General features: G+C 38.6%; 1 protein-coding gene across 4 annotated transcripts in view; it reads right to left on the bottom strand.

Moving 5' to 3' along the window:
• Window positions 1–26,075, bottom strand: part of eps15l1b (epidermal growth factor receptor pathway substrate 15-like 1b) — a 44,673-nt gene that overhangs the window by 9,746 nt on the left and 8,852 nt on the right. For all 4 annotated transcript variants that reach the window (XM_036555803.1, XM_036555800.1, XM_036555804.1 and 1 more), the window contains exons 11-22: window positions 24,738–24,903; window positions 24,307–24,378; window positions 23,971–24,056; window positions 22,692–22,764; window positions 21,799–21,960; window positions 20,244–20,441; window positions 19,168–19,320; window positions 17,647–17,758; window positions 13,400–13,500; window positions 11,410–11,470; window positions 6,932–7,014; window positions 5,939–6,032 (exon numbers count right to left, since the gene is read on the bottom strand). In XM_036555803.1, coding sequence (XP_036411696.1) covers window positions 5,939–6,032; window positions 6,932–7,014; window positions 11,410–11,470; window positions 13,400–13,500; window positions 17,647–17,758; window positions 19,168–19,320; window positions 20,244–20,441; window positions 21,799–21,960; window positions 22,692–22,764; window positions 23,971–24,056; window positions 24,307–24,378; window positions 24,738–24,903 — 1,361 coding nt within the window. The remainder of the gene's footprint in view (window positions 1–5,938; window positions 6,033–6,931; window positions 7,015–11,409; window positions 11,471–13,399; window positions 13,501–17,646; window positions 17,759–19,167; window positions 19,321–20,243; window positions 20,442–21,798; window positions 21,961–22,691; window positions 22,765–23,970; window positions 24,057–24,306; window positions 24,379–24,737; window positions 24,904–26,075) is intronic.

Here is a 26,075-nt window from a genome sequence, read left to right on the forward strand (position 1 = left end):
CCCCACCCATGTCTACACTGACAACACGAAAACAAGCAAAAACAACCCAGTGAACACGGCCTCTGTCCCACATACATCAAACAACATAATACATTGCTCCCAGCACTGTAAACACATGCATGGAAGGTCAAACCAGTAAAAAAAAGACAATACTACTGCTTCTTTCATGACGCAGAAGAGCATTACATCAGCTTTTGTTTATAACAATACAGTATTTGCAGTATCTCTTCAAGGAGGGGCTGGGGTGCTTATTTGACAAATATTTAAACCGATAATCGTTTTTTTTGTACTTCAGATGAGCAGAACATTCAGGCGACGCTGGGCTCCTGCGCTAATCCAACAATTCAAATCTATCAGTATTTCATTTGTTCACTCTTTACCTTTTGTGCATCCTACTGCCACTTTTACTCTTCTGACTAACTGAAACTAACTGAAAACAGCACAAAAAAGATATGTGATGCTTTACCTCATGAACTTCACTGTTTGTTGTAAGTATACTCTCATTTTAGATCAGATGCAAAACATTCCAAAAAAGTTGGGACAGGAGCCTGTTTACCACTGTGCTCGTTAGGGCTGCACGTAAATTTTATTTTATTTTTTTATCTTTATTGCAATATGAGTTTCCAAAGTTAAAAGCTAAAAGCTGCGATGACAGAGCAGATCAAATTGCCTCATACATGTGGCACCAGAAAGACGTCATATCATTGCCAGCACAAACAGTTAGAAGCCTAATAAATGCTTCCCTGCATGGGGAACGAGTAACTTAACCATTAGGCTAACAAGCCTGTAAAATGCATGAAACATTAGGATTGTTCGAACAAACCAATATTGTGTTTTAAGTGTGCGAGGCAGTCAGAGGCACTTTATTTCAATAATAATTTATCACTTCTCATATTGTCATCAAGATATCCAACAATTTAATCGAACACTGCATCTGCACCCTACTGCTTCCCTTTTAATAACACTTAATAAACATCTGGGGACTGAAGACACCAACCGATCCAGTTTGGGACTTGGACATTTTTTCACTCTTCTGTACATGAGCTGTGCAGCCACACAGGGCCTTTGTTGTCATATTTGGAGCTTAATAAGACACATGTTTTCAATGAGACAGGTCTGGACTGCAGTGGGCCAGTCCATCACCCGCACTCTCTGATTACGCAGCCATGCTGTTGTAACACGTGCAAAATGTGGCTTAGTAATGTTATGTTGAAATACGCATGGGCCTCCCTAAAAAAGATCATCTTTTAGCATCTAATAGGCAGCATATGTTGCTCCAAAATGTGTTCAGCATTAATAGTGCTTTCACAGATGTGCAGGTTACCCACTAATACCCTCCCATGGTCCTATTTTTCTTTGGCCCAGAGAACCTAAGGTAATTATTTCCATAAACAATCTGAAAAGTTAATTCATCAGACCACAGTACACATTTACAATGTGCCTCAGTCCATTTCAGATGAGCTCAAGCCATGAGAAGTCGGCAGCGTTTCTGGACATTGTATGACTCCCACTGAGCATAGCACAGTCTTAGCTTTCATCTGTGGATGCAGTGACAGATTGTGTTTATTGACAAATGGTTTGTCAAAGTATTCCTGAGCTCATGTGTGATACCCATCACAGAAACATGCAGAGTTTTAATGCAGTGCTGCCTGAGGGGCCAAAGGTCACGGGCATTCATTTGTGATTTTTCCTCGTCTTTCTCGAGATTCCCTGAATCTTTTGATATTATGCACTGTTAAAATTCCTGGATGAGGTACATTATTTTAAAACTGCTGCATTTTTTGCTGATGCACTTTTGGCAAAGTGGCGTGTCTTCACCAATCCTTGCTCATAAAGGACTAGGTCTTTCTTGGTTTGAGTTGTACTGTTTCATTTTATTTAAATGCAGATCAAAGCAGATTTATAAATCACTGCTTTCTGTTTCTGCATTTCACTACTGTCCCAACATTTTTTAAAATTGGGTTTGTATTTTTTGAGAAGATTAGACTTAAGACAATCTTTGCATAAGGAATAGGAAAGTCAGTTCATTATTTGGATTGTAAGAAACAGAAAATGCAACCAACTTTAAAGACTGAACTTTGGAGGTGTGGAAAAATATCAAAAATTCCAAAAAGAATGGAAGCTGTAATAAAGGCAAAGAGTGGACATGGTAAATACTGAAAAAAACTGATATTTAGTTGTTGAGGCTTCTGTGTAACTTGCTGTTAAATATATGCTTTTTTTTCCTATTCCTGAAAAACATGAAAACATCACATATCAGCACTGGCATATCCCATAACAGTGAATCCCTTAGAATAATACTGAAGATATTAACACTATGAAATAACAAGGAATTAGGAGGTAACCAAAAAAAATCAAACTATATTTTAGATTTTGTCAAATTAGCCCCCTTTTACCTTAAGGCAGTTTTACTCTTGGTATTCTCTCCTTTAGCTTCAGGAGGACACTCTTGGAATGCTTCTCCAAAAGGCTGGAAAAAACTTCACAAATGACCTTACTGGCAGCTGAAAATTACTTGTTTGGGGGGGAGGGGGCATTAAAAAAGACTACTACAAATTTCAATTTAAATACAGCAATCAATTCAGGAATGGCTATTTTTTATTTTAGTTATATATTTCAAGCATTTAAGCATTAGATTCAAGTGTCTTTAAGATTACAAAAAAATACATTCAGTGAGGTCCAGACTTTTGACTGCTGTAGTATATAGACATGCTTTCACCTATACTTGAGTTTACTTGTATTCCCTTTTGGGTTTGTGGTATGATCAGTTGCCTAAACCAAGGTTCTAAGGGGCCGTCCCGCCTGGTTTAAAAAGGGAAATGGCACCTGGCACTTTGTTCAGAATGAAACAGCTGGATGCTCTTCAAGGAGAGCCACTTTCTGCCGTATTAATATGAAGGCTCAGTTTGCACTCATATTGAGGGTTGAAGGTCAACAGGTTGAACTCACAGGGCTAGTGAGCAGGACCACAAACACAAACACATTAAAGAAACCACTCACACACACCTCCTTGTTAGTGCTCACAGGTCACAAGGTTAAGGTTGTGGCTCATTGGGTTGTCACCCAAAAGGATGCCAGTGCAAACTTTGGGTGGAGCACCAAGCATGCTGACTAAGAACAAAAATGCTGCAGTTTCTAGTGTCCTGCCCTTCCTCTCTAGCAAAACGTTTCACCCCAAGTTTCTCTGGGGGTGCTGCACAATAGTGGCACTAAGGTTGTTAAAAGATTCAGTGATCTGAAAGTGCTGACTGAAAGTGCAGATCAACTATAATCAATTATAATAACATTAAATAAAGTACATTTCTATGGTGCGAGTACAAGTTCAGCTTGGACGCAAAGCCTAAGCCTTAACTTGGACTCAAACCCCAGAGACTCGAGACTCCACTCACACCCCACAGACTTGAGACCTGACTCGCATGCATAGCCCAAAGACTCGAGACTCAACTCAAACCTTAGACTCTTAAGACTCAGTTTGGACTCGAACCCCAGAGACTTGAGTCTCGACTCGCACTCCAGAAACTTACGTCTCGACTCGCCCCCCTGAGACTTCAGTCTCGACTGGCACCCCAGAGACTCAAGACTTACTCGGACTCAAATCCCAGACACAGGTCTTGATTTGCCTTGCCCCACCAGAGACTCACACGCATACCCCAGAGACTCGAAACTCGACACACCCCAGAGACTCACAGCCTGACTTGCGCGCATAGTCCAGAGACTCAAGAAACTTCCCAAAGAGTCGACAACTGTCTTAGACTCGCATCCCAGAAACTTAAGACTCGATTCCCACCACAGAGACTCAAGGGTCGACTTGGACTTAAACCCAGAGACTCACAGGTCGACTAAGACTCACATCCAGAGACTTAAGACTTGACTCGGACTCAAGGCCCAGAGAGTCGACACTCAACTTGCACCCCAGAGACTCAAGACTTGACTCACATGCATATCCTCGAGATTTGAGACTCGGCTCGCACGCATACTCCAGAGACTCGAGACCTGAATTACATGCATACCTCACAGACTCCATACTCAAGCGACAGCCCAGAGACCTTGCAACCCAGAGACTCCAGACTAGACTCAGACTCAAGAGACTCAAGACTCAACTTGCACCCCAGAGACTCAAGACTCGAGTAACAGCCCAGAGACTCGAGACTTGACTCGCACGTGTACCCCAGAGACTCGACACTTGACTCGCATGCATACCCCAGAGACTCAAGACTCGAGCAACAGCCCAGAGACTCGAGACTTGACTCGCATGCATACCCCAAAGACTTGAGGCTTGCCCCAGAGTCAAGACTTGACCCACTGGATACCCCAGAGACTTGAGATTTGAATCTGACTCTCACCCCAGAGACTCAGCTTTGACTCACATGAATCGAATTTTAAACATTCTAGGTCACATACTGCGTATAATTGGGCACAACCAATACTCAAGCATTGAGTACCAGGCTATTTCGAACAGAGCCATCTTCTTGCCTCAGAATGTATTAGATGACCTGTGCTTTATGATCACCTTCAGTTGGTCTTCTAAAATCTATAATCTGATTAGATCTTGACAAACATCAAGAATGTAACCTCCACAACCACATGCTGCCAACAGGCTTTTCATTTTCCATGAAGTTGCTACACTATCAGTACATTACTGACATACACACACAAGCTTATCTGAGCTGCACAGTCGCTCTGCTGTGTGCACTGATGTGCAGATGCTAGATACCTTTAAAAGGGGAAGTGCTTTTACTTTCAGCTATCAGACTAAGTGAAGCATCAGCTGGTGGAGTGTATCAAGGCCTGTCGTGATGCTGTGCTTGCTTGACTTTTGGGAAATCTCTGATCGCAGATGTGGGCCAAGAAACGAGTGCCTGAAAAGGGCTGAAGCAGTTAATTACATTTCAGTTTGCCACGTGTCTTAAATGGGGTTTTCTATGAGGAACTATTGTACACTACTGTTAAAAGTTTTAAGAGGTTTTATTCAACATTTCATTTCATCTACAGATCTGTTTATCATTCTGGACACACTATTTTATTCATGTATTAATTTAACAGCTTCTGAACTTCCTACTAATTGCATTGAATCTACAAAAATGCACAGGACTAGCCTGGTAAATTTATTTTATCCATTTATGGAAAACCAAATCAGTTTTGTATTATTAAAAACAAACTTTTGAACAGTGATTCTAAACTTCTGAACAGTAGTGTAGGTAAGGAGTGATGGAAGCTTATATCCCATCAATTAGCACTGTGTGAACTAAATCATCAGACACTGAATCACCTTAAACCATTTGGACTAATCCCAAACAGATTTTGCTTACGCAGTGTAAAATTCAGGTCTCAAGACAGCTGTTACAAAGGTTTTAGAACTGCAATGTACTTTTGTCCATTTTTAAATTTTATTTTTATTCCAACAAAACGTACACATGTACAGGTGTTTAAAGACTGAGACCAACTGACTGAAGTGCTCTTGTTTGATGGAATGAAAACCTGCAGCCACATTTGGCGTTTGCGGATAGGATTGGACGCCCCTGTGGTACAGTATCAAAGATTAGATTAACTCAAATGGATGCCAACATTCGTGTGTTGGCTGAGTACATTCCGGGTCAGGGGAAAACAGGGTAAACTGGTGCATCTAGTTAAATTTTTGATAAGGTAACAACTTGTGAACAACGGTAGCACTATCAAAGTGCACAGTGCAGTAATATGCAGCTATGCCAGTCTCCAAATCTCTGAGATTGTCCTAGAGTTTTGTGCTTTTTCAATAATTACTTAGAGCTTTTATTCGTGATATACTGCTTTAATGAAAATACAATTATATACTGCATATGATTATACAATATTAAAATTAATTGTTTAAATTAATCACACCACACTGTAGAAACACTAAATAAAAGGTAGATTAATTCCATTACACACATGCGTGCACACACTTATACTTGAAACTTACCATACGGCGGCGGTGCTGGTCTGGCTGGCACAGGTTTTTTGGGAGGCGGCAGAGGGTAGGTTGGTTTCCGGCCTAAAGGTTGCCCACCGGAGCCCTTTAAAGACATTAATGTTTGATGCAGTGGCAATACTACGACAAATGGGCAAAAATCTCAGTCAACCAGTAGACAATAAAAGTCAAGATGGTATTTACAATACATGTAAACATGTAAAATGAATCCAAACCTAATCTTCAGCATAAGAATAACACACAAAAACCTTCTATGAATAGAACTGCTAAAAAATCAAAGGTAATTATCAGAACAGGGATGCGCATTCAGACTATTTGTTATGCAGTAACTGTAAGCGGTAATAAACAGATTTGTCTGTTTATTACCTCAGTTTGCCTAGTTAGTGAAAAAGCCCTTAAAAAAAACTGTAAAAGCTCTCAGTAAAAGCTCTGTTATGTCCTTAGAAACAGATTATTGGCAACGTGCTGACATGTAAAAACATTACGAAACTGTCAGAATTTTTTAAAATTGAAATAAAAAAAATTTTCACTGAATTGTTGGCCTCTATATTTTCTTTTTCTTTTACTAAATAAACATAACAAATAACAATGATGCAGTATTCAGATACGAGGACTTCACTTGGTTAACCAAGCCCAGTTGAGAACTGAATCCCATTTGACAAATGACAGTCAAGTTAGTCAGTAAAGCACTTTTAACTAAAACTATTTGAGTCTGTTTAATAGTTGACCACATTAAATTACATAACCCAGTATTATTATCAGGATTTTTAGAATGTTTAGTGCCAAAAAGTTACTTTAGCACTGCCCTTCATTAAATGTCTCCTGAATGTTAACGTTAACACATTTTGATTCCTTCAAAAGGCATAAGCAGGCAGTTATGGCAGCTACATAGAGGTACGTAACTACTGGTGGTTCAAAATGTACTTGTGCTTTCCTGTGGTCAGATGAATGAATGGACTGTTTCAGTAGTGACCTCCCTCCTACCTTTGACATATTTCCAAAGTCTGCAAAGCTGGTCTTCCCGCCAAAAGAGTCGCTGCCGAAAGGGTCCGTTGTAGCAAAAGGGTCTACAGAGAGAGAGAGAGGGAGAGAGAGAATTATAAACTCTTACACAGGTAGAGTGGCATTTTTTCTTTACCATTTTCTCCGTTATGGAAACATCCACAAACACAACAGCAACAACGTCAGTAGCAGTTCAGTGCCACACGCAGCAGCTGCAAGGCTATTTTGGGAGCTTCACTGTAGCCGCACTGTTTCGTTTTCCATGACTTTCTACTCCTGAAAAGTCTGCTTTCTGTTCTCTGTGCGATGCTGATGACGTACATTTGTAATTAACTCATTATGGTGTTAAGTGGGGGCAGTGTTCGATAGACCATGGCAAACAGCCTTTATCTAACCCTGCGGTGCACAGGTTATGACTTCACGAACAAACCTGCAAATGGAGACATGAAAAAAAAATAATAACTGTGACACAATGTGCTGGTTGTGAGAGTGACCACAGAAGTGACATTCACAAGAGCTGCATTAGAACACATAAGCAATGTCTCTGGGTGCGTGTTTATTCCATGCACACTACATGTGAGGGAAGGTGTTTTAAGCCAGGGGAGCTGGAATTTTAAGCAGCATATATACGTGGCATACACAGTGATGTCATGCAATAATACGTGCCAATTTTTTTTATTTTTGTTTGCATTTGTTGGAATATTTACATCAATGTTTCATAATGTTGTGCAATCTGGTGAGAGCCGAAAATATACACAAATACCTGAGAGATTCAATCCTTAAACCTACACCAAGTGCGATTCTACAATTTTTTGTATTTATTTATTTATAGTTGAGCTTGTAATTGGGCCACAGTTCCTGTTCAAGGGCTTCTCTTATAATATCTTATAATACATGTTATACTGTTTATTAAGCATCGGCCACACTACTGATATAGCTAATCCATAAATTATTCTGAGAGTTTTACATTCAGTTACAGATAATAAACACCAATGAGCCAAGACATTATGACCACTCACAGATGAAGCGAATAACATTGATTATCTCGTAACAACGACGCATACCAAGGTCTGGGAAATAGTAGACGGTAAATGAACAGTCACTTCTCATAGTCAACATGTTTAATGAGGGAGAAATAGGCAGGTGTGAAGACCTGTGTGGCTCTGACAAGGGCTGAGTCGTTATGGCCAGACGTCCGAGTTGGAGCGTCCCAGAAACGGCAAGGCTTGTGTGTTGCCTAATGATAGCAGTCCAAGGAGTGACAAACCACAAACTGATGACAGGGTGTTGGGTGCCCGATGCTCATCAATGCGCAAGGGCAATGAAAGCTATCTAGTCAGAACTACTGCAGCTACTGTGACAAGTACATTTTTAATGAATGCTACAAAAAGAATGTCTCACAACACATAGTGTGCCGTGCCCTGCTGCGTAGCTGCAGACCAGTCATATTGCCCATGCTAACCACTGTCCACCGTGAAAAGTGCCTACAATTGGGCACGTGAGCATCGGGTCACACCAGGGGAAGTTTACCAGGGGAAGTGATGGCTCCAGGATGCAGTGTGGGAAGGAGAAAGGCGGATGAATGGAGTGTGATGCTGTGGGCAACGTTCTGCTGGGAAATATAGGTCCGGGCATTCATGTGGACGTCAATCTGACACATGCCATTTCTCTAAACATCACTGCAGACCAGGTATACCCCTTCATGGCCATGGTATTCCCCAATGACAGTGGCGTCTTTCAGCATGATAGTAGATGTCAGTCCGATTCTGTGGGATGCACTGGAAAATCAAACCCGAACTGAAGCGGCTTCAACTCACTACTTACAGGACTTAAAGGATCTGCCGCTAATGTCTTGGTGACAGATACCAAAGGGAACGTTTGGAGGTCTAGCAGAAGCCACACCTCAGTGGGTCTTGACTGTTCCGGCAGCACATGAAGGAGAAACAGCATTTTAGACAGCTGGTCATAATGTTCTGGCTCATGAGTATATATATAAAAATCACGTGAGCAGTGAAAAAGGTAACAAAAGGGGTCCAAGTGGTCGAGTATCATGTCAAAAACTGCACTGTTTTCCAGGTGTTCTGACTTATCTGTTACAAACCTATTGCTTTCCATGCCAATGTCAGAAGATTAAATGTATTCGAAATTGAGACTCCTGCTCAACAAGATAATGCTGTTCTCAGTATCAGCGGTCATTGCTGCATACACTTGTACTGTACTCTGGACACCTAAACTTGCTTGTGTTTTAGCAGCACACTCCTAAAGAAATTGCCAGTTGACAAGGAAAGCAAGTTGGCTTGCTGTAATAAAAAGCAGCATTTCTTTAAACAGTGAACAGCCACTCTAGATTTTGGAAATACATAAATAAAATTTTACATAAAAATAGAAAATCCACCCTAAAACCAGCACACAAGTTTTTTCTATGCTCAAGTTATTTTAATTTTGAGTTCTATCTTTTCTTTTTTTAGTCGTTGCAGTTAAACAACCCTTAAATTGGGCACCTCAGCACCCCCACTTCCCACGTCACTGCATACATGCTAATAACGCAGAACACATGCACTAGTGTTCATACTAAACAAGGTATTTGAGGCGGTGTGGGATTGTGTGTTTCTCATAAATTGACCATACTTCCTCAGTGAAGAAATGGAAAGAGAGTGTACCTGTTCAAGACATATGGCATGCGAGAGAGAGACAGACAGAGAGAGAGAGACAGGGGTAGATCAGTGCAGGTGAAAGTGTGTCTATGTTCCTGAAGAGTTTTTCTGCTCCAACACGTTAACGCTCCAAGGTTTTCCGTTCTGTTGGCCACAAAGCCAGGCCTGTTTTTGCTTGAGCTATTTTGGGGAGAGCAGGAGTTATTTGTGCAGGTAAAAGCCCTATAAATAGCCTCAAGCCGCAGGAAAAAGTGAAGCCCTGCAGGTAAAAACTACAGACCACCACAGTTTAAAATAAAAATGATGAAACATGCACTTTTATGAACTTTAAAAAGAGAGAAGTGTTCTTTTTGTGGAAGCTTCTAGCACATATTACATATATCTGTACCATGGGAAGGTTTAACACAGTACTAGCCCATAAATCATGGTCAGTGATGACAGAACTGTTCCATACTGTGTACTCTGACATTGGTTGGGATGAACTAACATTGAAAGGGAATTCCACCGATTTTGCTAAATTACTGTATTTTATATGTAATGTTGATATCGGTAAATTAAAAAGTATATATATATATTTCTTATAATATCATTCGGTGAAGTAGGCTTTTACAGCATTAAAATACTTCAGATGCCTGGTTGCCATCAAATCACAGTGAAAATACTAACTCAGTAAGCTTGCCTAGAATGGAGTATTTCACATCAATCCTATCTGAATGTCTGTTTACATCTTGAAGATTTAATTAAGCAAAAATGTAAGAAAATATGTGAAATTCCTCTTAATATTGTTATGGATAATGTTGAAGGGCCATATCTTAAGTTCTGTTTGCATATTTTTTCGAGGTCCTCTTATGAGCATTTATGTACCAACAACATTTTGAGATCAATGGTTTATATCAAGATAAAATATTATTTTTATATTACCATTTTCCAAACTCTCTTTATTCCTCAGAATTAAAAAGGCTGTTTTTGAGACCCAGGCAAAAAGCAGTTCAGGATAAAAAATTCTTTATAACTTCAGTGCTGTAGTTCAAGTCAAGTCAAGTTGAACTGCTGCAGGCTGAATATGTATGCAATATACAGTCATATGCAACAGTTTGAACACCCCTAATCAAATGACATTTTGTTGAATTTCTAAGTGAAAATATCCTCTACAGAAAACACACTGCGGCACATTTCTGCAGGTCTGAGTGCACAATTTCTATTTATTTGCTGAGTTTAACATATTGAAAAGAGATAAAAAAAACAAACAAAAAAAACATATATAACAATATAAATGTGCCATAACTTTTGCACAGGCCACAAATTATGCTGTTTTTCCAAAATGTTAAAATCCCAAATAAACAGTAACTGAGCTGTGTAGAGAATGTGTTAATTTATTTTCACTTAGAACATTAACAACTTGACCGGGGCAACTTCTGCATACCACTGTAGGTAAAAGAGTTTAAATGAGCTTTCATGACACCACAAACACAGTTCATTTACAAAGGACTGTACTTAACTTAATCTGCTTGAAACTTCAATAATATTTATATACTACATCAAACTAATTAAGGGGGAAACATTCAGGTGTCGTCAATACAGATCCAACATATATGTGTATGTGTGTGTGTGTGTGTGTGTGTGTGTGTGTGTGTGTGTGTGTGTGTGTGTGTATTTGCTCAATAGTTGTATAAAACAAATTTGGCCCAAACAAACAACTGTCGAGTGAATAGAGATATAGGTTGAAAAATGACAACGCTGGAGTGTTTCTTTAAACTAAAACTTTAGCAGGTGAGTGATAATGAGTGAGCAGCAAATGTACAGTACCTGAGTCTTTGAACTTAGAACTGCTGGATGTAACACTCCCCTGCCTACCAAAAGGGTTGGCCTGCAGAATGAAAGGGGAAAAAGAGAAAATGCGTATGGTATTATTTTTTCATGCTTCAGAGAAAAACAACAGTAAGTCAGGAAGTTCCCCAGAGTAGTCTGTTCTTCTCTAAGCAACCTCAAATGCAAAAAAAATGCAAAATGTTTCAGCTTTCCAGTGACAAAGCCTCTTGCAAACAGCACTGTGGCACTAGAAACACCTGTGCATCTGTTCAGTCATGCAATTATACATTCAGCCAATCATGTGGCAGCAGCGTAATGCATCAGATCATGCAGACACAGGTCAAGAACTTCAGTTAATTTTCCACATTAAACATCAGAGTGGGGAAAATGTGATCCACGTTACTTTGACCGTGGTGTGGTTGTTCTAGACGGGGTGGTTTGAATATTTCATAAATTGCAGATCTCCTGGGACTTTCCTGCACAACAGTCTCTAGAGTTTGCACAGAATGGTGCAAAAGACAAAAACCATCCAGTAAGCAGCGGTTACATGATGAGAGAGGTCAGAAGAGAATGGCTAGAATTAATCAAACTGATAGGAAGGCTAAAGTTACTCAAACACTCATTACAAAGGTCATTGGAAAAGCATCTCTGAACAAGCAATGCATTAAACTTTGGGATGGATGTGTTACTTTGGCAGAAGGCCATATCAGGTTAAACTCCTGTCAGCAAAGAACAGCAATCCGAGGCTATTGTGTGCCCAGACTCTGTGAAATTGGACAAGTGAAGACTGGAAAAAACATCACTGGTCTGAAACATCTTGATTTCTGCTGCAACATGCAGACTGTGAGATCTGAATTTGGCATAAATAGCAGGAATCCATGGACCCAACATTAGCTGGTGGTGGTGTAATGGTGTGGAGAAGGTTTTCTTGGCACACGTCAGGCCCCATAATTCCAACTGAGCATCCTTTGAATGCCATGGCCTATCTGGGTTTTGTTGCTGACCATGTGCTCTCTTTATGGCCACAATTTACCATCTTCTGTAGGGTACTTCCAACATGATAATGCACCTTTTCACAAAGTCATCTCAAAGTGGTTCCAAGAAAATGACAATAAGTTCTGTGTGCTTTACTGTCCTCCCAAGTGGCCAGATCTAGTATCTTCAGGAAGTGGTAAAGCAGGAAACTTGCAGCATGAATTGACAAATACGCAGCAATTACATGACGCAATCAGGTCAACATGGACCACAATCTCTATGGAACGTTTCCAGCACCTTCCTGAATCCATGTCATAAATGCTCAAGAATTCAGGCTGTTGTGAGAGCAAAGTGGCCGACAAGCATAATTCTCCATAATTTACCATCAGCTATGAAGCTGTTTTTGTCTGTTGCAATAGATAGATACATTTTATGCAACATAAACTAATTTACATAGAAACCACTCCAGATTCAGTAAAATAAGCACTTACACTGAATCTGGAGTGATTTCCACACAGATTTATAGGTGCTGAGTAAAATAAGATATCTATCTATTGGAACACATACATAACCAAGGTAACATCCTAAGCAACATATATAGCTTCACTATTGACAGTACAACATGAAGAAGTATGGAATGCAAAGTCAAGCTGTTGTAACCACTATGATCGCCAGCTTCAACCTTACGCTGTTTTCATTTTCATTAAAATGGCCAAACATTGCAAAACTTGTGCATGTGATCTGCACCCTTGTTTAGAATAACAAGATTCAATCACTAAGCCTCACGCACTGTATCATATTACAAAACAAGCCTGAGATATCAAAACGCAGACAGTCCAGTGCAGCACTGCAGAATTAGGTCACGTTTTAGATTTTGAACCTGATTAAGGCATTACCTCCTGAGTTTCGAGAATTGTCATTGCTAAGAATGACACACAGAGATGACTGGGCATTAATACAGGAAAACGCACATGAGAAAGTGCCAACAGTGTCTCTTTCTTTTAATAGTCACCTTTAAAGGGCTGGCAGCGCTTTTAGCAAATGGATCCGAGCTGCTGAAGGGGTCTCTGAAAGGATCGTTCTGTTTGAAGGGATCACTGCCAAAGGGATCAGCTAAAAAAAAAACAACCATATTAAATACATAAGGTTTTTACTTAAGATGCCTTTACACGCTACATAGTATTTCCATAATGCAGATTCAGATGATCGAAGCTTTACTTCAGGATCAGAAAATTAGCAGAACAACATCATATATACACACTCCTGGGCAAACAAAAACTAAATAAAAAAAAAAAATGGGCCAAGCCCAAAACAGCAGACCATTAAGCTTTTAATGATTCTAATAATAAATCATTTAAACAAATAGATCTTTTCTCTGTGATTTCTTTAAATGGTGAAATTGTGTGTGTAAATCTACAGACAACCTCTCACAGAAAGAGTCTGTTTAAATTGAAAAATGCTGCTGAGCTAGTTTGTGTTTAATGTGAGAAATGTTATTTATTGGGTTTAAATCTGGACTGACCAGGCCAAAACACTGAGTAAAAACCATTATATTTTGGGCCTGGCCCATTTCTTTGGCCCTGGAGTGTAAGTCTGATCCCTTGAGAGAATGTGTTAACTTATTTTCACTTAAAAAAAACCAACAACTTATAATAGGGGAGCATCGTTACTGTGATAAGTCACGTCACAATGTGCTTTTCTAGACATATCAGTACTTAAAGAACACAGACAAAGAACTGACAACTGCATGTTTCATTTGAAAGATAGCACAAATAGGCCTGTTTCATGGAATGTAGTGCATCTGAAATGCTGAAAAAAAAATCACTGCACAATCATTACACAAATCATAAATTTACGCAACCACAGAAAAACTAAATATTATGAGGCATATTGTGTATCAAGAAAGCGCCTTGAAGTATTGTGATATTATACTTTTGCCCACCCCAGCACATAATAGTAGTTATTATGTCAACACTCCAGCTTTGAGTAGCCATATTTATAAAGCATCTAAGAGATGCATCTTTCAAAAGCCATTCTGTTGTTTAGCCCATTTCACCAATATGCACCCAGACATTTTCCCCTGAAGCCAGAAAACCTGAACTGATACTTGTCTAGTTTTCCTTCTGGCCACATTTGTATGTCTTTCAGCAAGGCATTAGCTTTCCCAAACAGAAATTTGATATGGATTAAGGAGAACCCAATTAGATTTAAGTAAAGCCGGCTGCTGTCTGAAGGCAGCTATAGTGACTAAGGCATTTGATTCAAGTAAAAAGTGAAGGATCACAAGTTCATTTGAATGCCCTTATATACATACACCTACCCACAGCAAATACCTGCCATCATATATTTAACACTCTAAAGAAACCATCTAGTGAAAAATCTAATTTATACAAACACAAACACAGTCAATCAGGGAAGACATGTTTGGTGAGTGAAGTCTGCATCTTTGGATTTAAAACCCCATTTCCAAAAAAGTTGGGACGCTGCCTAAAATGTAAATAAAAACAAAGTACAATGATGTGCAAATCATTTAAACCCTATATTTCATTGAAAATAGTACAAAGACAACATGTACAAAACAGTACAAAGACAAGGTGTTGAAACAGAGAAATGTTATTGATTTTTGAAAAATATATGCCCATTTTGAATTTGATGCCAACGAAACGTTCCAAAAAAGTTGGGACGAGGGCAACAAAAGGCTGGTAAAGTTGTGTAATGCTATAAAAAAAACACCTGGTGGTTAATTGGCAACAGGTCAGTAACATGAGTGGGTATAAAAAAGTCTTTCAGAAGTAAAGATTGGGAGGGGTTCACCACTCTGTGAAAGACTACACAAGCAAACCAAAATAGTGAAATAGCAAATAACTTTTGCTTTTCATCATCTACGGTATATAATAACATTAAAAGATTCAGAGAATCTAGAGAAATCTCTGTATGCAAGGGACAAGACCGCACAGCATTAAAAACAGACCTGATTCACTAGTGGAAATCACTGGGCTCAGGGGCACTTCTGAAAACCACTGTCTGTGAAAACAGTTCACAAATGCAAGTTAAAACTCTAAAATGCAAAGAAGAAACCATATATAAACAGGATCCAGAAACGCTGCCACCTTCACTGGGCCCAAGCTCACTTAAAATGAACTGAGGCGAAGTGGAAAAGTGTCCTGTGGTCTGACAAATCAAAATTAGAAATTTTTTTTGGAAATCATGGACAAGACCACTCAGCTTGTTATCAGTGCACGGTTTAAAAGTCAGTGTTCATGATGGCATAGGGTGCATTAGTGCACATGGCATGAGTGTCTTGCACATCTGTGAAGGCACCATTAATGCTGAACGATATATACAGGTTTTGGCAACATATGCTGCCATCCAGACAACGTTTTTTTCCAGGGAAGGCCTTGCTTATTTCAGCAAGACAATGCCAAGCCACATTCTGCATGCATTACAACAGCATGGCTCTATAGTAAAAGAGTCCAGATGCTAAACTGACCTGCATGCAGTCCAGAAAAGTCACCCACTGATAACATTTGGTGCATCATGAAATGAAAAATACGACACATGAGCCCCCGACCTGTTGAGCAGCTGAAATCCGATACCAAACAAGAACAGGAAAACATTCACTTTAAAAACTACCGCAGTTGGTCTCCTCAGTTCCCAAACATATAAAGAGTGTTGTTAAAAGGAGAGGTGATGAAATACAGAGGTAAACTTGCCCCTGTCCCAACTTTTTTGGAACGTGCTGTTGGCATCAAATTCAAATTGTTTTTTATATTTTTCAAAAAACAATAACATTTCTCTGTTCTTTGTAGTATTTACCTTCAGAAATATGGTTTACATGATTTGCATATCATTGCATTCTATTTTTATTTACATTCTGCAAAGTGTCCAAACTTTTTTGGAAATGGGGTTGTACATTGGAGCTGCAAGGTTAATGTAGCTAACAAACAACAGAAGCATATGTAAACTAATGAGCCTCAATGAAACTACATAACACATATTTGCATACTGTTAAAGGGGAATTCCACTGATTGTTCAAAAGTTCTGCATAATCACATGGTTAAGATGTAAACAAAGCCATTCAGAGTGGTCTGATGTGAAGCTCTAAAGACACTTACAAAGTCAGAATTGTTCACAGCAGTGGTGACAGGAACCAGACATCCACTACAACAATTCAATTACGCATAAATATAGAAAAACTGGTGGAATTCTCCTTTAAGTAATCTCACACAGACAGTGTCAGAACTCACATAAGCATGCATGTATGACAAAGTGTTAATCTATAGAAAATGACAAAAATACATCACAAAGCTAAAAACTGCAAGCGGCTGCCATGTCTATTTTTTCCATTCATGAATGTATTTGTGCTTGTTTTATAGATAACATTATATCATATAGTGTCAAAAAACACATAAACAAGTCTATTTATGATTATGCAACATCTCTATTTAGTTTGACGCAAGTGTGTGGTGACGTGGTAGCCTGCGTGATGCTAACTGGAGATAAGCTTCTACTACTTGTTTGTGACATTAGCCTTATAGCTCCTATGCCAAATTAAAGAAACTTTGGACACCAAACTTGTCTTTGCTGATCAACAACATTTAGAGTGAAATTGAAAATTAGATTCATCACTAAAGGATCATAGTTGTGCTTCTCACACACAAAATGTTTAATGTTAGCCCCAAGTAGAGTAGTGTACTGATTTTGGGTGCCAGTAACTTTAAAATGCTGCATCAAAATAACTTCATCTTTGGTACATGCACAGTATGACACATTTTGAAGTGAACACTTTTTTTGGACTACGCATTGGAGATTACTGTTTTATAATGTTATAAATAGTTGCAACATGCGGAATTATTGTTTTAGCGCCCCCTATAAATTAGGGGTTGCACAGACTAGTCAACTAGCCCACTTGTGGACTTTACTGCTCAGTGATGCTGATGGTTTTATTTATGACATCTTCAGAGATTAGTTGACATTGACTCAGCTTTATTCACATAACTGTCGACTTTAAAAAAAAATCTGAAGTTCTGCAACTTCCACTATAAAAGTATGTTTGGTGTCAATCAGATAGTGTATTCTTGTCTTGCACTACTGTATTCCAGCTTTATGTGCTTGAACTCCTAATTAAAATGACTGCAAAAAGCCAAACCATTAGCTTAGGCAATAAATTTCAATTAAGCACACCAGCACACCTTAGGCTACAGTAAACATGTCTGGATATATGTTATACCCAGAAGACGGTGTGGTATATTACAGCACCTTTACTGAACGGGTCACTTCTGAAGGGGTCCTCACTCTGGAAGGGGTCCACGTTGAGATCCTGTGTGGGGTTAGTATTAAACATGGCCAGCTTTGACTTGAAGGAGTCCTCCTGAAACAGACACACCATTCAGAGATGTTGTTTGTCCTGCTCCTTGGTGCTGGGAAAAATATTATCATTGTAATGAGAAGGAGGAGAATAGCGCGCAGCTCAATTAACTTTGCCAGCTGCGTCACAAACACAGCCCTCATCCACTCATTTCCTGTGCTGAACAGGGGAGAGCTTATGAAGGTAGCAACGTCAAAAGGAGCATGCTTTTGAAGGGAAAAAGAGCCCACTGGATGGCTGTGTGGCATGGTTATCCTTCAGGGCTTCACGATATGGGCAAAAAGGTGTAATGCAATTACACTGCTGCACATAAAAATGCTTTAAATTTAATAAAATGAAAGCTTGCATTATTTACACCAAAATTGTTTACCATTGTTTGTCATAGACAGAATTTCTGTGGTTGGTCAGGACGCTCACAGCACATAATGAAGATGCTTGTGGTTTATTAAACAGCCCATCTGCATATTGCAGCCATCTGTGATACCATTTCTGCAAAGGCTAATATCATGATAACCAGTGGTGAACCGTGACTATTCAAATTAGGCCTTCATTTTGGGCCATACATGTCACTTGGGTCATACAACTCACTCAAAATTGAGGGAAAATTAACTCCTCTAAACAAATGCTAATTTCTGCTAGCTTCCAATAGGGATTCTAGTAGTATGTTGCTGCCTCTTTTTTCCAATTCTAACATCGGACTTTGGTCAGCCTATCACTCGTACTTGCCATATCTAGGACTTCCAGAAGAGTTATGGCTCCTCCACACAAAACTGGTCCTACTTATTGAAAATAAAAATGTGATTTCACTGCCAGTTCTTAATAATATTAGTAGTTAATCTGACATATTAAGCTTCAGTTTAGCTCCTGAAGTCCTAACCGGTAGGAGAGCTTGCTTGGATCTACCTAGATCCCACAAAGAAAAACAACTGTTTCCAACCAAAATTTAATGGAATGCATATTACTACAATACCTGCAGCATTTAAATACAAGAAGCATGATGACTCCATTAACTCAAAAGGAGCCAAAAATTACAAAAGACATGTATTTTTTCCTCTCCACAGAAATCATTAGGTCTTCTCTGAAGGCCTACAAGGACCAGAAAGTTCCCTACTGGTGATAACAATTAAACAATTTATTGAGTAGTGTTCTGTTGGTATCAGTCTTTTTGATTACACATATTCTCATATTTTACCAAGACAAGACTAATCAGGGCAAATCAGCTGTGAAAAAAAATGAAAAAAGGCACAAAGAAGCAGTCCCCAACAACTGATGGCAACAGCTTCTCTCATAGCCATTAGTTGTTTCCAATCAATAAATCTGCATTTTAACCAATACCTGCCTAAGTACAACTAATGTTATAGAACTAAACCTTAATACATGTCTAATCTCTTTGTATCACACTTTACACTCACCACAGTGGTGCTGGGTGTCGAACCCTCCTCAGCGAGCAGTTGGTCAATCTCAGCCAGGTTGCTCATGCTGCCGTTTAGAGCTTTGCTGAAGCGCTCAATGGATTTATTCAGTGCCTTCTGGCTCTCCTGGATCTGTGAGAGCTCACTCCGTGTCTTTAAAACAGGGAGAATACAAAAGAGAAACAGCTTGATCAACTACAATAAATTAAATGGAACAGAAGAGTCATTTCTGAAAACTTGATGCTTTGATGCCCCTCTACCAGGTGAAAGACCATCTAAGACAAAAAGTATGAATACACTACCACTCAAAGGTTTGCATTCACTTGCCATTAATTACTGTTAATTTATTAAATAGCAACTTACACACTGCAGATCAAAATACTGACTCACTTTCTGACTTTTGCAGGTCACATGTTTTGTTTTTTTCCCAACCTTTTAAATTCAGCAAATAAACAGTAGCTGTGCATTAAAATGTGCAGAAGTGTATTCTCTGTAGAGGATTTTCAAAAACAAAACATGTCACTTGACCAGGGCACCCAAAGTTTTGCATGTGACTGTATATTGTCAGCAATACAAGCTGAACTGGTGAAACTTTTTAATGAGAATAACTGTGGAAAAATGATAATAAATGGTGATAAACAAAAACCAAAGCCACAAAGAATTTTGCCACCTCCAGCCCAGAGCTATAATATTTATACAATTTAAGACTATTAAAGCCTGTTTTTGCTGTTAATTTGTGTTTAAGAAGTGTGACAATTGAGATCTCACAATCAAACCTGTCACTAAACCTACTGAAATATAAAATCAGAATGCACAATATAAATATAAAATTATACCATCAGTTATCAGTATTTTTAGCCCCATAAAAGTGGTATTGGTCACAAAATGTTCATATTGATCAGGGTCACGTTCTTTAACAGATTCCTATAAATGATTTGAAACGTACCATGCTACACAGTATCAGCATCATATTAGGATCATTTTACACGTTTCTGAAACCAAATTGGTTTTATGTCACTGAAAATAGTGATTCCAAAATTTTGAACAGTTGTGTGTGGATGTGTGCTGCCTATAACCTCGTCCATCTCGTCCTGTGAAGTTTTGAGCAGTTTGAGGATGCTCTCTAGTTTGGCTTTGCCTGCGCGGAGGCTCTCCTCCAGTTGCTCTTCCTCCTGTTCCAGACAATACAGGTCTGTTTTGGTTCGGCTCAGTTCCTTCTGCTGTGTCTTTAAGTCTGACTCTTGAGACAGGATCTGTGTCTGCAGAGAGGAGATCTATACAAACACGCATACATACACATTTACTATGGGAGAAGAACAAAACATTATGGCAAATTACATGATAAAAATACTTATGTGAACTAGAATGGGTTAATTATTCGAAACAAATTTAGCATTAATTTCCCTAAGGGGGAATTCCATTGATATTTAGTTGTTAAGATGTAAACAAAGTCATTCAGAGTGGTTTGACGTGAAAAGCTCTATTCTAGAGAAACTTTTGAACTGTTCATGGTGATAGGAACCAGACATCTGAAGCATTTGATGTCTCTAAACTACTACTTCAGAGAAAACCACTGCATAAAGTGGTTATGAATATGCTGCCTGATGCCTAAGAGTGTTTCACAATAGTTTAAACATAGATATTCATTAAATACATTAAATACATTCAAGGCAGAGAGCCACATGTAGGCAAAATACTTGTAGTTCTGAGGCAAAATTGCCCCCAAAGATATTTACCACCAAATTGCAGTTATCAACATTACATATAAAATCTCAGAATGCATGTGTAGGCTCATTAGTCATTTTGGAAAGAAAATAAAATGACCATATTTGCCACGCCAACATTATGACTCCTGGTTCCTATCACCACTTCTGTAAAGCAATCTGTGTCAGTAGGTTTCACTACAATGATCTATTCCAACCATCTCAGCATTATGCAGTGATTTGGGGAAAAAAAAGACATTTGTAATAACAAAATAAATGAACCAAGTATTACCCTGTCATTTTAAATACATTTTTAAATGAACATGCACCATAGGTCAACTGATAGTGTATTAAAATGACATTTACATACATCTAAAATGTCAAAGACAAATCACTAAATCAAATCAACAATCAAATACAGATCATCTTGTTCGCTGGCTAAGCTTTCCATATATTTGTTTTTTTACTTATTATGAAATATTTTGTCATTGCCATATTGAAATACTATTTGTTTAAGTATACCTTAATAGCAAAAATTATTAAGAAGCTTATCCCTAATGTGGACCATAACAAATATAAAAATGGACCTAAAGTAGGTGAACTGGTCTTGACACTGAAAAAAGTGACACAATGGATTCACTTAGTTCAAATGTGTACATAATTTTCACACAAATAAAACATATTACATCAACACAATCACTGACAAAAGTAAGTAAATAGCAATACAAAATTGGGTTCATGTACTTTATTCATGTGGAAATTATGCACACACGCAAAAGAAGTAAAATCTGTGAACCATGTTTTTTTCATTCTACCGACTTGCCTGAATGTTAGCACTTCATATTCTTCTCAGTGACATCACAGTTCACTCTTTGGATGTTAACGTGTTGCTGCTCTCTTTCTATCATCATGATGCTCTCTGTCTTACCCTGCTGCTCTCTTCCGTGCACTTGCTCTTAGCGTCCTTCACCATGCCGTCCAGCTTGCTCCTCTGCTGCTCCATCTCCTGCAGTCTGTCCTGGGCGACCTGCTTCTGCTGCTCCAGGTCCTGCAGGCTGCTGTTCTCATGCTCCAGCTCACCCTGCATGCCCTGCAACAAGCGCATACATACACAGCAGGATTGCAATGGCAAAAACAAACTCAGCAGAGACCAAGTTATACTGTGTTCTCTTAGAGGGGAATTCCACTGATTTCTCAAAATTCCTACATAATTAAATGATGAAGATTGAATGATGCTAACAAACGTCAGAGTGGTTTGATATGAAAAGTTCTCTACCAGAAAAACTTAGAATTGTTCACAGTGGTGGTGATAGGAATGAGACGTTCAAAGCATTTAATGCTGCTAAAAGCTACCTAATAGAAAATTGTTAAATAATTGGTTACAAGTACATTACATGATGCGCGAGTCATTGTTTCACAGTAGTTCTGAAATGAGCTTTTGGTCTAAAATACAGAATTAAAAAAAAAATCCTCTCATTACAGAGATGCACACTAAGGGTGTTAAGGCAAAATAGCCCACAAAGAAGATTTACATTTATTTCACCATTATCAACGTTGCATATAAAACTCACTGGTTCACTGGTGGTTTTGGATAGTAAAAACTGGCTACATTTGGGTTGTAGACATTGTGTCGCCATTGTGTTCCTATCACCACGACTATAAAGAAATCGGAGTCGATAAGTTCCTCTACAATAAACCATTTCACATCAAATCACTCTGAATAACTTTGCATCTCAGTTGATTTTGAAAAACAAATTGGTGGAATTCCACTTTAAGTATTAATAAAGCAAGAAAATGGTTGAGTATCAGATCAAGCTTTACATGAACTTCGTTGTTCTTCTGTCGAATGGCCTCTTCCTTCTGTCTGATCTCCTGCTCTATGCTGCGCTTCTCACTACCCCAAGAACACCACACAAAAATTCAGGGGTTAAATTTACAGGATTTAAAGCACAGTGATTGTAAACTGCTTTTCAGACTGTTCCAGGTGGTGGACCAGTAAAAACAATCTGAAAACAAGAAAAAAACCCTCAAATCAACAATAATTTATTAAAGGGAAATTCTGGCCTAATATTAGTGTTTGATTTGCTATTTGTTGTGCTAAGCAGTATTCTGTAGTGCTGCATTATATTCCTCAGTATTCACAGTTCTATATCATTTTCATACTTTTGTACATGAACAGTCTTGCTACAGTGCCCAACATGCATTACACAAATACATAATGCAACCACTGGGAATCTATTGGGAGCCTAGCTATTAAACGCTAACTCAAGTCTAACTCTAGTGTAACTCAAATAATCCTAACATAAGGTGTCTAAACAGCCAAGTAGCTACCTTACTAACGTTAGCTTTTAGCTTGTTGTCCTCCTCATCGGATGAGTAATTTCTATCTTTGAGTAATCCATTCTGTGCTCTATAACAATGACTTGAAGACTTTTACTACAATCCTTTGGTCACAAGAAGACATTTATTAGCTATCTGGCCTTCTTCTGCATTCACCAGCTATAAATGAAGCCCCCAAAGATTCATATAAAAGGAGATGTAGTTTTTCAGAAGTTCCTCCCACCTTCAAGATGCATCATCAGAAGGTCTTTTCTAGTCTTTATAATGGGAAATCTTACTCTAGACACTACAGCACTGCTGTAAGACATGGTTAAACACGTTTACAAAGGATGTAGCAATGGTTAAATTTTTCATTTTAGCCAGAGAATCCCTTTAAATGAGATCATTTTCTTATATGTAATGAGTTGCCTAAAATTTAGGCTACTCAGCAGATTTGTCTTTCTGTTCTTTTTGGTTTGCCATTACAATAAAACTGACTGGTTACACTTAGCTTTAGCTTATGTTGAAGCTATTTCAAATCTTCAGAGATTTATATAATGATATGAGAATGAGAACAACATGGAATGCTAATGATAGAGAAAGACAAAAGAATTCTTTGATTTTTTAGAATATGACTACATTATAATGGCTTACTACCAACAGAAATTTCATGCCCTAGCAGCCCACTAGAGGGCACTCATTCATTCACATGATGGAAAATAATTTAAGAGACAAGCATCCTCCATCTCACCTTTTCTCTATAGTGCACAATTTCTCTCACCTCTGCAACTGAGAGATTTCCTGGCTAACATCATCCAGCTCTTTAATTCCAATTAACTCCACAGGTGCGACTGTACTACTGCTGTCCTGCAGAATGAGAATGACAGTTAGAACTGAGCAGTTTAAAAAAACAAAAAAAAACAAAAACAGAAATATCTTCACTCATGCTCACTTTTACCCCAAACAATATTTTGTTTGGTTACAAAAAGCTATAAAAACAGACTGCCAAAAAAAACTTGCTGTGCATCTGAGTAAACACTAGATGGCGGTATTGAATGCAATTCCACTGACTGATGCATCAATGGGACACAAAAGGATAGAGTTTGAAATCACTTACTCTGGACACACTGGACACAGACAGTCCAGCCAATTCAAATCCTACTGATGAGGAGAAATCGGATGAGATTGTCTAATCAAAGAGAGAGAGTGAGAGAGAGAGAGTGAGAAACAGAGAGAGAGAGAGAGAGAGAGAGAGAGAGTGTACAGGGAAGAGGGGAAGAGGGAAGTGTAAAGGGGAAGGAAAAAAATAGATGTTTATGAAGAATATACGGTTTGAGCAACAGAAATGATTTCATAGAACTCTCACCTCTCTGACCATGATAAGGAAGTATGTTAGGGGCCATGTTAGCACTTTCTGAACAGTTTAAACTGTCTACATAATCTTACATTTGCATGTGGTCTCTGGTGTATTTATAGGAAATCATGTGAAAATTCTGTGTGACTGTTGTTTGTGTGTGTGTGCGTGTGTGGGTGTGTGTGTGTACTCACAGTAGAGGCAGAGGAAGCAGCAGAGCCCCTCTCTGAGGGGGGAATCATTTCAGGTGTAAGGCTTTGTGGAGGGTCAACCCCTTTGACCTTTTTCTGGATAAGATGCATGGCTAGACAGAACTGTTCTTTGGTCAGCTTGCCTGTGCATTTAGTATCTGCCAGTGACCTGGAGAGACAGACAGACAATGAAAAGGTTTATCAGGGATCATAAGTTGAGTGGACTCAAGGTGTGAACATTTTACATTTTTAAATGTATCGGGGGAGGATTTTTACCCAATTGTCTCCCCAGTTTAGTCATGCCCAATTTCACCCACTACCTAGGTCTCCCTTTCTACATCTTTTCAAATTGCCACTGACACAATATCATTGGACAGCTCAAGACGCTTGGAGGAGAATGCCAACTGCCTGTTCTGTTACATCAGTTAACAGACGCCAGCTTTATTACACTCTCTTGTACTCCCAGCCACAGATGGCTGAGGCATTGCAGGGGAAGTCATGATCTCCCAATGATAGGGCCCACATAAATGCAGTTGCACCACTTTGGAGCCCCTAAAATTATTTTATTTGAAGAAATATTTTTTTATGTAAAAATAATGAAGGGGGAGCTGACAGTATTCAGTATATTATTAAAAATAATAATAAAATAATAAAGTTGTGGGCTGTATGGCTATGGATTTGATATAATTCGCATCTTTAGCGGTTGCAGTACATATTATTGTATATATACTTTTTTCAAAATAAAACCATTTCATTTTATCTTATTGTGCAAAATATATAACACAAAACAGTATATAGGTAAACGTTGCCAATACTGCTTTCTAACTGATTTATAGTTACACAATTGACTTCACCCTAGCTCCACAGGCCCGGAGCCTTAATGCTAAATGTTTTTACCATCTGAAGAAGTTGGCTTTTTTATTTGGCAGCTTTTTGTTAAAATTTTATGTTCCACCTTAATTGGAACAGCAGTTACATTCAACCAGTCAGTCCTTTATATCCACTGCCTCGAAAACAAAGTGCACTACTTCAAATGCAATGGACTACATAGCAGGAGGTCATCGAGGGTCTGCTGCATTTTCATTTTCATTTGATTGAAACATCCCTGACTCAGCCTCTTGGCTAATTGGGATAATGTTAAAATGGTTTACACTAACATACATTGCGTTATCTAGACTTATTTGAAGTCATACCAGTATAACGAAACTCATACCTGAGGAAGAATTTGAATTAGCATACTGGATGAACCGGTATACTTTATGTACTCTGTCTGATAAATACATCTTTTTCACTTTTTTCGTCTTTTGACTGTCACTAAACTTAAATATTTGTACTATCTAT

The sequence above is a fragment of the Colossoma macropomum genome, unplaced genomic scaffold (assembly GCF_904425465.1).
Source record: "Colossoma macropomum unplaced genomic scaffold, Colossoma_macropomum, whole genome shotgun sequence".
In the NCBI taxonomy this organism is placed as follows: domain Eukaryota; kingdom Metazoa; phylum Chordata; class Actinopteri; order Characiformes; family Serrasalmidae; genus Colossoma; species Colossoma macropomum.